Source organism: Mus caroli, chromosome 2 (assembly GCF_900094665.2).
Source record: "Mus caroli chromosome 2, CAROLI_EIJ_v1.1, whole genome shotgun sequence".
Classification (NCBI taxonomy): Eukaryota; Metazoa; Chordata; class Mammalia; order Rodentia; family Muridae; genus Mus; species Mus caroli.
The window spans coordinates 20503445-20516257 of NC_034571.1; the positions used below are offsets into that span (position 1 = coordinate 20503445).

At 47.5% G+C, this 12813-nt stretch overlaps 1 protein-coding gene across 7 annotated transcripts in view; it reads right to left on the reverse strand.

The window, feature by feature from the left end:
• The window catches only part of Cacna1b (calcium voltage-gated channel subunit alpha1 B), a 171978-nt gene that overhangs the window by 26202 nt on the left and 132963 nt on the right, over positions 1-12813 (reverse strand). For all 7 annotated transcript variants that reach the window (XM_021155454.2, XM_029474069.1, XM_029474066.1 and 4 more), the window contains 5 exons: positions 8612-8728; positions 8190-8255; positions 6920-7011; positions 4791-4935; positions 2219-2346 (listed from right to left, as the gene is read on the reverse strand). In XM_021155454.2, coding sequence (XP_021011113.1) covers positions 2219-2346; positions 4791-4935; positions 6920-7011; positions 8190-8255; positions 8612-8728 — 548 coding nt within the window. The remainder of the gene's footprint in view (positions 1-2218; positions 2347-4790; positions 4936-6919; positions 7012-8189; positions 8256-8611; positions 8729-12813) is intronic.

Below are 12813 nucleotides of genomic sequence, written 5' to 3' on the forward strand. Positions count from 1 at the left end.
GAGGAGGACTCTAGCCATTAGCTCAGGAGCTTGGGGAGGAGGACTCTAGCCATTAGCTCAGGAGCTTGGGGAGGAGGACTCTAGCCATTAGCTCAGGAGCTTGGGGAGGAGGACTCTAGCCATTATCTCAGGAGCTTAGGGAAGAGGACTCTAGCCATTAGCTCAGGAATTTGGGGAGAAGGACTCTAGCCATTAGCTTCATCATATCCTCCAGTTCTCCAGCAGAGTCCTAAACATGCCTGTCCTGATTTCAGCCCCCAGGATCTACCAGAAACCTTAGCATGCCCAGCCTACTCATGGGAGCCTGACTTCATTCTCCTGACTATCCCAGAGCAAAACGCTGACCACAGATCTGTTAGAGGCAGACAAGGGTAGCTGGGGAGCTGCATACAGCTGCAGTTTCTTGTCCATCCCTAAACCACAGGAAGCTAACACTCACTCCTTCAAGGAAAACTGTTCATTCACAACTTGGTTCTTGAACAAGAGGCTTGTATCCTCCCCAGCAGCCAGTGCTCCCAGCCTTTGCCTCTCCTGCATGCCCCCTTACAGGGAAGAGTCCTCTAGGACTATCGCTTGAGTGGCTAAAAGAGCTTGAATGGGTGAATGAGCTGTTAAATGGAAAATACCTGAACAAGGGCATTTGTGGGTATAGCAGTTAGTGCTGACTGCCAGCAGAACAGGATCCAGAGTCACCCAGAAGGCAAGCCTCTGAGCATCCTCTCTGTGAGGGAATGGCTAGGTTGGACTGAGATGGGAAGACCCATGCTACATGTAATTGGCATCATCCAAGGGCCATGGTCCCAGGCTGAATACAAAGGAAACTGTGAGATGGACACAGCACTCATCTCTTATGACTATGACCCGCGCTGTCTCATGCTCCTGTCACATGCCTTCCCTCCATGTTAGACTATATCTCTTCTTAAATTATAAGCCAGAACAAGCTTTTGTGAGATACAATCACAGAATTAAAAAGGTAACTAACACAATACACAAGTGAACATGTAGGTGAGAGGAGATGGAGCAGATGAAATGAGTGGTCCAAGCATCAAGTCAGTGACCAAGTGGGTAGAGGAATGAACAAGCACACAGATGGAGAGCCCCTGATCTCCTGCTTGCGTGCCTTCCTGAATGTGGTCTCTGGCAAGGGGGATTTGTGTAACATCACAGTGTAGTGTCTATAGACTGTGACATCACCATGAAGTGCTCTCTTTGAACCATGATATCACTGTGCAGTGTTCTCTACGGACCGTGACATCACCGTGCGGTGCTTGCTATGGACTGTGACATCACCATGCAGTGCTCTCTATGGTCTGTTACATCACTGTGCAGTGTTCTCTATGGACCGGGACATCACTGTGCAGTGCTCTGTATGAAACATGGATTCAAACAACTTTGACTTTTGAGCCCAAAGCAATCAGAAGGCCCTTGTTCTCTAGAAACAAATCACCCTTCACTTATGCAGTAGAGTAACAGTTTTCTACCTCCCCAGTTCCTCTGATTTAAAGAAAACTCTACTAAGAGCCCACCACACGCAACAAGGGCTGGCAACAGACATACACCCTGGCTCCTGTTCCCAAAATAAATGGTAGAGAGGAAAAGCTAAGACCATCAAGGAAAAATGTGAAAGCTCACATTATGGCAAGTGGTGAGATAGCTCAGTTGCTTAAGTGTTTTTACTTTCCATGTCCTCGGGTTCCATTCCTAATGTTCAAACAGCAGCAGCTGCAGCAGCAACAATAACAACCCTCCCTCCTCACATACACACACACACACACACACACACACACACACACACACACACACTTTGCTCTCAAAGCCCTCTGAGGATTACACAGGTGTGTCCCCACACTGTCTCTTTACCCTCTCCCACTGGGCCTCCATGCTCCATCACAAGACAAGCCTTGGGAGAAGGCAGGACACTTCTGTGCAGAGAGCCCTGGAAATGTTCCTTGACCCCCCAGGCATAGGCACTCTCCTGAGGACCATACTGAAGGTCTCTGCCCCACAGCTGCACCAAGGCATGGAGTCAAAAAGGAACATGCTACTACACGGGGGACCAGAGCTAAGACACACAGAACTGGGTAAGTCCCTAGGCCTCAGATCAACACCTGAGGGGGACATGCGCAAGGAACTGTCTAACATCATCCTGGCCCTGGCTTGAGAACCACAGGAAATGACAACCAACCCTGAGGAGCACAGAGCACCCAAGCTCACTCACCACGCAGCTGGGTCGTATTCAGCCCAGACTCGAATGAATTCGTCTAAGTGGTGAGGCCCTAGGATGGAAGAGTCCCGAGTGAGGTACTCAAAATTGTCCATGATTACAGCAACAAAGAGGTTCAACATCTGTAGGGCAAAAAGAAGAAGAGGTGATAGACACTCCACTGTGCCATTTTACCTGCTCTCAAGCTCTGCCTGCAGTTTGTGATAAGGACAGACCTGCTGGGACTTTCTAGTGTCTAGTGTCTTCTCAGTCCCAATGATTCCCACAAATCCCAGTGTTTACTCCTACAAAGACTAAAACACAGAAAAGCATTTCCCCGCAAGCACCCTTCTCAGAAGTAGTTGTAAACATGTAAATAGCACTTTCAGACCACCCAGTCCCAGCCCCTACAGTGCACTCAGTAAACCTATCTTATTAATCTGAAACAATAGACAGACATAAAAAAAACAATTGGCCATAGTGGTTTAGACTATTTCTAGGTTCTTAACTTTCTTTGGCTGCTTTATAAATCTTATGTCAACAACACTATTTTGGTTACTATTGTTTTGTTTGAGGTGGCCTAGAACTTGCTATCTAACAGAAGATGGCCTTGGGTTTCTGATCCTATATATTCTAAGTGCTGGTATTACACTGGAATCAGTTTGTGAATTAATGCTGTAGTGTTTGTGAAGCACTCTGCCACCCCCTATATTGGTTTTGAAGTAAGTTTTGAAATTGGGGATGGAATCCTTCACCTTTGTATTTCAAGATTGTGTTGGCTATTTCCTGGCAACTAAGCATGGATTTTAAGATCTGCTTTCCTATTTCTGCCTAGCCTCAAAAGCCACTACGGTTTTATTTGATGTATTTATTCTATACATCACTTGCAGAAGTACTGTCATTGTGATAATACTACTTCCAACTCATGGACATGTGATGTCTTTCTCCATTAATTAACTTTTATTTTATTTCTTTCCATGGATGTCGGCAACTTTCACTTGTTCCTCAAAGTTTCACATTTACAAGGTGACCTGATAGCTTACTAAAACTTACATTCCAGGCCAGAACAATGATTCCATTGGCAGCGTGCTCATTGTAGAAACACAAAGAGCCAAGTTTAGGATCCCAGTAACCGTGTAAAAGCCAGGCACAAAAGCACACATCTGTAACCCTCACAGTAGTAAAGCCCACGGACCGTGCGGCCTAGCCAAACTAATGGGCTCCAGGTTCAGCAAGAGATCCTGTTTCAAAACTGTAAGCTAGGGAGCAATTGAGGAAGACACCTGACATAAGCCTCTGCCTTCCACATGTATATGCACCCAGACATACACATGTACACACCCACAAAAAAAAAAAAAACACATACGTAAACATATACACATAAAAGGGGAGGGAGCTGGAGAAATGACTCAGCAGTTAAAAACCTGTAGCCCTTTCAGAGGACTGGAGCTGGGTTCACAGTGTCCATGTAGGTGGCTCTAGCTCCAGGGAATTAATGCCCTCTCCTGGCATTTTGGAGCACACTTACACACACAGTGAGACATACATATGCATAAGTTAAAACAAGTAAGTCTTTTATTTTTAAGGAAAAAACTCAGACTTCTGGATTCCATTTCCAGAGATGTGGTAAGTCTTGAGGCAGGGGCCCAGTCTGTCCTCCTCTCTCCTTGTGTATATGTGTATATTGTATATACTTGCTCTTGTTCTGTCGTGAGGGCACTGGACACTGTGTGTGCATGTGTGCACATATAGGCCAGAGGTTGACATCATGCCTTTCTTCTTCTCCACCCCATTTTTCTAAAATGGGGACTCTCACTGAACCTGCAGCTTGCTGATTCTGCTACACTGAGTGGGCACGGAGCTGCAGGGATCCAATCAGCTCTATGCCATGCTTGCTGAGCAATGTGGTTACATAGCTTTCCCATAGGTGCCTAGATCCTCAGGCCCCCCTTCCTGCTTGAGTGGCAGGCCCTTCACCTAGCCTGAGTGACTCGTGCAGCTTATGCCACACCCTTGAGAAGGCAGATCAGGTACGAAAACACAGCAGCACAGGGAGAGCTCACTCGTACCTCCACCCCGAGACCTGTACAGTGCTTCTACTCCGTTCCAGCCCGTGCTTGTAGTGCTCCATGTGTCTATTGGAGGGACCTGCACTTATTGCTTAGAAAATTACAGTGTGGCTTTCTTTTCTCTTCTTTAATCAGCTCTACCTTGAAGTTGTAGATCAGTCCTTCATAATTCTCAAAACCTTTCAGCCACTGTCTCCCTCAACAGCCTTCCTACTTACTCTGCAGCTCTATCCCTGACTGTCCAAACAGAAGCCAGAGCCAAGTTGTAGATACCTAGCATTCCTGCTCCTGCTCCTGCTGCTGCTCCTGCTCAAGGTTCCCAAGATTCCAAATGCCTAAGAACCCACCAAATCCGAATGTTGCCTACTCATTATCCCAGACACATGGTCTCACTGAACTGCCTTAGACAGTGGACAAAGGCTTTAAGCATGGGACTGACATAAATGTGGACTGGGTCAAAATCAGGAACCAACAGAAGATGGCCTGTGACAGGCAGATATGGGCAAAAAGGGACTTACCAGAAAGGAACAGAGGAAGATGAAGGAGACAAAATAAAAATAGGCAAAGTCGCTCCCGCACTCACTGGCATTGGCATGTGGGTCACAGGCCCGGTTGCCCAGACAAGACAGCATGATCTCATGCCAGGCCTCCCCAGTGGCACTCCTGAAAAGGAAAGAGCTGTAAGCACACAAAGGCAAGCCCAGAAGGAGCTGTGCAATGAACCCAGAGCATGGCCAGCAGAGCCCTTGAAAGAGCTGTGGAGAGGAAGCCTCCTCTTCTGGATTACAGGGGATTTCTAGGCTCACTGCTAACTAAGAAAGTCCAGGGCATGATCTACTGCACTGGGAGATTCCTCGTCCTCTTCATGTCCAGAAGTGAATCCTTTCCTCTGGCGTCTGTCTATCTGCCACCTGCTAGCTTGCTATGCTGGGGAGTGCTATAGCGATTGATCCCACACTGTTGCACAGCATCCCAGCAGGCCCAGAGGGAAGGTGGCTTTTGCACTTCCCTTCCCTTCATCAGGATTCTGTCAGTCATCGCAGAAGCCCAAACTCATGCCCCTTTCCTGTGCCCTGGGAATTCTTTTCCCACAGTGCATCATACCCTCTCTGCTCAGTCTACTTTCACATTGGCCATGGCATCTCAAAACCACTCACAGCAGCCACCTGGGGATTCTTGGAGACTTTTGTTTATAGTCATGTGGCCAGCAAAGACAATAAAAAGTCTATGTAAGCGTATATAGCTGGTCCTGGGCAGGGACAAAGGTCACTGCCCACTAATGTCAGCAGGCGTGAGGAGCCTCCTATTGGCTGCCCCATCCAAGCCGGCATGACTGAAGAAGCACTCTGCATGACAGAAAGCTCAGGAGGAAAAGAAATCTTTGAGAACAAAGGCCTCAGACTGAAGCTGCCTTCACAGGTGTGCTTCAGATCTGTGTGGCACAAGGCAGACTATCAATACATGATGAAATATTATGACTCTATCTGCCAAAGCCTAGAGAAATATGACTTTGGAAAGTGAAAGCTTGAAGATGCCTGGTGAAGATGTCCCCTCAAGCTACTCAGAGAAACAGGCTGGTGTTCACTCCTCTCCACAGAACTGCCATGAACCCAAGGAAGGGATGCCACAAGACTGTGTGATACATTTGCATACGGGGACAGAGGTAGTGGAATCTCAGGAAGTCCCAAGGCAGGGTCTCACTATCAATCCCTACAAAGAGCATACTTGCTCTGTCTGGAGCCAGGGATGGCCACACAGAAGACTCTACGGAGGCAGATAGGTACATGAAACCTCCTACCCCACACTCACTCTTGGGACACAAGAGTGGATAGCTATAGCCCTATAACTTGTGAAGATGGGCCTCTTGCCCAAGAGGTGACCAATATGGTGACTGGGTAGGCAGTATGATACCAGCATGTCAAATGAGACCTTGCCAACTAAGTCTATCCTCCTAGACTGTACCACCTCTGGACACCTTTTGGGAGCAGAAGCAGTGTAGTAGAGGCTGGGTTGGCACAGGGCCACTGGAGTCCCTCCTACATATACTTCTTTTCGGTCTATCTGGAGGTCAAGGTAGATGTACTGGCTGGTTTTGTGTGTCAGCTTGACATAAGCTGGAGTTATCACAGAGAAAGGAGCCTCTCTTGAGGAAATGCCTCCATGAGATCCAGTTGTAAGGCATTTTCTCAATTAGTGATCAAGGGTGGGAGGGCCCATTGTGGGTGATGCCATCCCTGGGCTGGTAGTCCTGGGTTTTATTAGAGAGCAAGCTGAGCAAGCCAAGGAAAACAAGCCTGTAAGTAACATCCCTCCATGGCCTCTGCATCAGCTCCTGCTTTCTGACCTGCTTGAGTTCCAGTCCTGACTTCCTTTGGTGATGAACAGCAATATGGAAGTGTAAGCTGAATAAACCCTTTCCTCCCCAACTTGCTTCTTGGTCATGATGTTTGTACAAGAATACAAACCCTGACTAAGACAGTAGACAAGAGCCCTTTGGGAAAAATAAATAGAAAGCAAACAACTGCACAGGCCTACTTGACAGAGACAGCAAAGTTTTGGTGTTGGAAGTGAAGTGCTCTATGTATGGAACCGACCCTCTGTCACAAGTAAAGAGTGGACATGTTCTATAGGCTACAAACCAGCACACCTGAACAATAGCATTAAGGCTTGCAGAAATGTCCGGAAGTTGTTGTGTCGGTTGATACTGGTTTCATCATCAAGGGCAATGTTTCCAAAAACCTGAAATGTAGAAAATAACAGAGTATACATGCTGAATGTTGGGGGCTGTGACTAGGTGAGAGAAAGCATGCATGCAATATTGTGGACGGCACAAGGGATAGAGTGGCTCGCAGCACAGAAAGCTTTTAGTGGGACACACTCGTGCACTGTGCTTCAGTGTGTGCAGTTGGGGCTCTAAGGCTACCCACAGATGCCAGTCTGAGCAACCAGGACAAATGATTTGGGCTTGGGCTCTGCTTTGAGTAAGAAAGTTCCGTTCAGGTCACTTGCTAATGCAACACTGTAAGTAGGTTGGAAAGGACTCGGGAAGTGTTCTTTGCAATCTCTGGGACAAACGGGACAAACAGCACAATAGGCTTTGGGGCAATCTGATAGGCTGTTTTCAGAGTGAGTCCAGAGCCATGCTGAGTTTAACACTCAGACTGTAACTGAAAGTCTATAAACTACCATATTTCCACAAAGATCAGGGGAACACATGCTACTGAATACCCATAAACAAAAGCAACATAAAACATGCATGTTCACTTTACGTAGCACCAGATCTCAGGAAACTTCAATACGAAGTGAGCTTTAGAACTCAGCTAAAGTGCAAGACTTTGGCACCTCCCACCCCAAATCAATACTCAACCCACGCCCATCTCCACTGTGAGGAGTAGTCAAGAGCTGCAGCTGAGCAGCTGATTTCTATCTTTCCCCCAAAGAATTAGCACAGTGTTCTCTGACCAAAGAAAAGAAAAGCTACGTTATTGTCAAGGTCAGTGATCTGTGGGATTCTGCTTACATACTGGGAAGAATTTTGTCAGGAACATCTGGCCTGAAAAGGATATTGGCTGCCAGACAACACAATGGCTGGCTGTCAGTCAGATGCTAATCTAAAATAGGCTTGTGCCTCAGCATCCTAAGCCCTGCTGGACCTCGCTTTCAAAAATACCAAATTACAGTTTCCCAGAGAAATGGGACTGGGTGGAAGGGGTTGCTGAGCCCCCACTGTGCTGCCTTGGTCTCCTCTGCCATCAAGCAGTGTTTTTGAGGGTTAGTTCAATCAGTGTTTACACCGTGTCTGCTTCACAGATAATGATAACCTCATTGTATTATGATCACTTAATGACAGTGACCCGTACCCTTCACCCAGCGACAGGAGACCTGTGTCCAATCCAGTCTGGGCAGGTGGCACCCACCTGCATGCCGATGATGGCGTAGATGAAGAACAGCATGGCAATGAGGAGGCACACGTAGGGCAGCGCCTGGAGACACATGAGCACATCAGCTCCAGGGCATCCCTGAGGCGACACACACCTCAGCCTGGTCCAAGTCCACCCACTGACCACTGAGTCCTGCCAGCAGCAAGTGGCCTTGTCTGCTTATCCATGACTCAAGAGCATAAGCCCAGCTCAGAGTTGTATGGGCATTAGCAAAATAACTGTTACTCAGTCACAATGTCTTTAGAAAGCTGCATCAGGATTAACACATGCTAAAGAGGCACACATGACCTGCCCCAACTCAGCCTTCCAGAGGAGGGTCCCCTCTGGGTGGAAGAGAAGAAGCTTGGTAAAGGATACCCAAAGGGAGCTGTCCAGGCACCACACGAGCCCTGCTTTACCTTAAAGGACTGGACGAAGGTCCACAACAGGATGCGGATGGTGTAGCCCTGGCGAAGCAGCTTGATCAGCCGTGCTGCCCGGAAGAGGCGAAGGAAGCTTAGGTTGATGAAGTTGTTCTGCAAGAAAGAAACATTGTTTCCAAATCTTTTGAGTCGCTCTCAAAAAGGGCAGACTGGCTGCTTCCATCCTACAAATACCCCCCAAGTCCCTATGACCCAGAAGAAATGTATTAAGAGAAATAAGAATAAAGCCATTGCTTCAGTCTAAGTAGCAGCTGGCTGCCAGAAAACCTCCCCAAAGGAAAGTGGATCACTAGAAGTTACTTCTCATGAAGCAAGTCCGAGAAAAGTCCCTTCACACTAGGGCCACTCCCCAACAGTAAGGGACATAAAGAAAAGCTTCCAAAGTCCTTCCCTTCTGTCAGGTAGTGCTGGGACATCACCTATGAGTCTCCAGTACTGGCCAACTGCCCAGACACTCCCCAGGGGGGCATTCCTGAAGTGGCCCCTTCCTAAGCTTACCAGCCAATCTTCCTTTCTGGGATCAATCAGTAAAGGCCTTGCCTGTCTGAGCTACTGGCACTGGCTGGTTTCTCTGGGACCTGTCCAGGTATCAGCAAGCATTCTCATAAAGGGACATATATAGTCACTGCTGTTCTTGCCATAGGAGCCTCGGCTCTAGAGAACCCAGGACATTTGCCATTGCTCCCTCAATCAGGGGTTCGAAACCAATCACACACACACACACACACACACACACACACACACACACACACACTCCAAAGATTACCTGACCCTGGGCACCTTGAATTATTGGCAGGCCTTTTCAGAGTTCTGGCTCTGGGGAGGTATCCATGCATTGCGATGAGTACCTGTGCAGCCAGGTGTTCTATGCTTGTTTAGACACCAGGCACCTAGACTACCACCCAAAAGCAACTTCCTGTCATTTAGCATTTGTCAATATGCAAGCAGCTCAAGCTCATACATATCTGTGTTGTCAAGTTCAGTGATGAATAAAAAGGAAAGAGAACAGATGTGTTGAATGAAACAGTAGAACCAGTCAGCGCATGCAGAGAGAGGCAGGGCAAGCCTGAGAAGATGCTCCAGGGCTGCCCGTCTTGGCAGGGGTTGGGGTTCACATTTACTTCCAATGGACACGTCTGCCTTGTCTATTGCTCCCATTCTTGGGGAAGGCCATTTGTGGTTCTCACCAAGAATAAAAACAGTTTTGCACTGTCTATGCAAGTAGTGGGGATAGATGCCTTGAATCAGGTGGGTCTGGACAGGATGTTGTAGCCCTTGAAACAATATGTAGAAGGGCCTACGGACACAAAGGGGGGCTCAAACTATGTCCAAATCAGTAAGGGGACAAATATCACCTCAGAGCATGGCCCTGAAAGATGGCACAGCCTGGCAGATCCTAAATTGAAATGAAGACAGTCTCACTAGTAGACATGGTGGCCAAGAGCTACTGTCCACTAACACCAAAAGAGACCTTTGAACAAGATGAGCAGACAGGGAGACAAGTACCTACCCCTCTCTGGGATTCTACTTTGAAACTATCTGTTCAGCTTGTTTTGAGGGGCACGGATTATAGTAATGCAATACTTGCCCATAACAAAGCCGCCTGTACTAAGGTACCTGTCACAGAGAAGACTTCCTGAAGATTTGGAGGAAAACAAAGGCTTGCCTGTAAAGGGAGGACAGAAGACAACCGGGATGGTGAAGAGACCCTGGAAACGCCTAGATGAGCTGGGGGTGTGAACCCAAGACTGAACCACAGTCATCTCGACTTTGTTAACAAAGGTTCACACCCCTTCCCAGGCTTTTCTCTTGGGAGCTTCATAGTGCTCAGGACTGGACAAGTGAGTGATGGACAGGCAACCCTAGAGTGCCGTGAGACTAGATGGTGATGCCCCAAGCACAGAGCAATGCGTGAGGCACCACCATGCCAAGCACATGCAGGATGGCAACGGCTACAAGCAGACAGCGGTGCACCTTGTGCTTTCATCTCTGGCTTGGTCATGTCACTGGTGGTGAGCACACATGTCCTGCTCTTCCAAGACCCATGGTTTCTGCTGCACAGGAAGTGACTCCACTAGCAGAATTGTCCTTGCTTTCACTTCACTAAGCCATGCATGGGTAGTCTCACTGTAAGGACCACTGACCCTGAGGAGACATTAGTCCCTAACACTTTTCCTCAGCCTCCTTGCTCACAACCTAGAGACAACAGAGGTATTCATAGGGATAATTGGGGGGGGGGGGCTGAAAGTACACTAAGCATTGTAAGACAATCCCAACAAGGATGGCTGGACTGACTAAGGCCTGGAATCCAACCCTACTATGGCCTCTAGTTAGTCACAAGACAGAGAAAACTTGCTCCTCAATGTCACCTGAGCATAAAGCCCAGAGCTATCTGCTGCTCAAACAGCATAGCAGAGCATAAAATCCTGCAGCTCCAAACCAGCCACTCCCTTTCCTTCACTCTAAAGAGGTCAGATTTTGAGGGAAGGGGGAGAGGGAAAGAGACAGACAGACATTAGGTGCTCCTGTATGCTATGACGAGGAAGGTAAGGGACAGGGAGGTGAAACCGTGTGGCCTGGCTGGAGGCCATAAAGAAAACATGCTGTGGGTGTTTCTGCAGGATCATGGTATAATTCCAGTTATAAAACTCTACATGAAGCATTCAGCTTCTGTAACAGAATTAAATATCTGCCTGTGTGAATGAACTTCCATAGCCTCAACAGAAGATAAGCTGCTGCCAAACTCCAGAAGAGGCCCTTGAGGTCCACAGGAGCCTGAGCAAGGCATGCTTGCAGATCTACGCTATACAAATGGACATGGATGGGTATCCCTGTCTCTAACACACTAGGGCAGAGCCTCCGCCTACTCAGGCCCTATAGAAACTGTGCTGAACCATGGAGTCCTAGTCTCCAAACTCTCCCTAAACCTTATTGCCTCAGCTGGAACATTCTTAGGAGGTCCTGTCTACAAAGGACTTCTGCTACTGGGGTGTGGTAGTTTGAAGATGTCCCCTGTAGGTCTTGGACATTGGAATACTTAAACAGCCACAGGATATTTAAACTGCCTCCAGTTAGGGATGTTTGGGGATGATAAGAAGGTGTGGCCTTGCTGGAGGAAGTATGTCACTAGGGGTGGGCTTTGAGGTTTCAAAGGGATTGCATCTCTTGGCCTTCATCTTATGGTTTGAAATGTGAGCTCTCTATAGCTGCTCCAGCCCATCCCTGCCTGCCCGCACACCTGCCGTCATAGTCCCTGCTATTATCGTGATAAACTCCTAGCACTCTGCAGTGGTAAGTCCCAAATAAGTTTTTCCTTTTGTAAGTTGCCTTGATCATTTTGTTTTATCACAGCAACAGAAACTAAGATTAATGCATGGGGTGCAACAGAAACCATGGAGCCACCTGGTCGAGGACCAAACGTACTCTACAGAAACTCAAATTTGACTGAGTTTCGGCAGAAAGATCTGCCCTCAGTACTGCTAACTACTCCTGCCTCCCAGAACCTCATTTCTTTTCGGACAGATCAAAAGACCATCTTAGAGGTGTTGAGAAACCCTTGCTGCTTTAGAAAGTACACAACGAGGCCAGAGGTGACTAAGCACAGTGAAGACCTGCTCATGCCTCTGCAGGCAGTGGACAGAAACCACGAAACAGGAGACGAGGACACGGACAAGCAGAGAAGACACATAAGAACTTTAAAGTTGTGAACCAACCGTTTCCTACATGGGATGTTTTCATGGATGGGTATTTGCATGTTATTTACAAATTGGGGTGGTTTGAGCAGCAGGTGCGCAACATACAGACGGAGACATGGGTTTTCGCATTGTATGGTGGTTGGATGGCGTGAGTCAGCAGGTAGGTTAAGGTAAACCAAGAACAAAAAAAACAAGAAACAAAAGAGAAGATGAGTCACCAACAGAAGCAGAAACTTGAGCTCTAAACTGTAACTAGAAAATGCAGGCTTTTGTTAAACCACGGAATTTTCTGAAAGTGTGTCCATTCAAAGCATGTTTTTGAAATCTATAGGTTATGCAGACAATGGGATCCATTTGCATTTTTGTTTGTAATGCAAATCCAAAGATGAGTCACAGACACTGTTATTTTTTATTTCCAGGCAAAGAAATGAATGTCAGTTTTGTGACCACACAGAGCCCTCTTCTAGGCACCCCTGCAATATC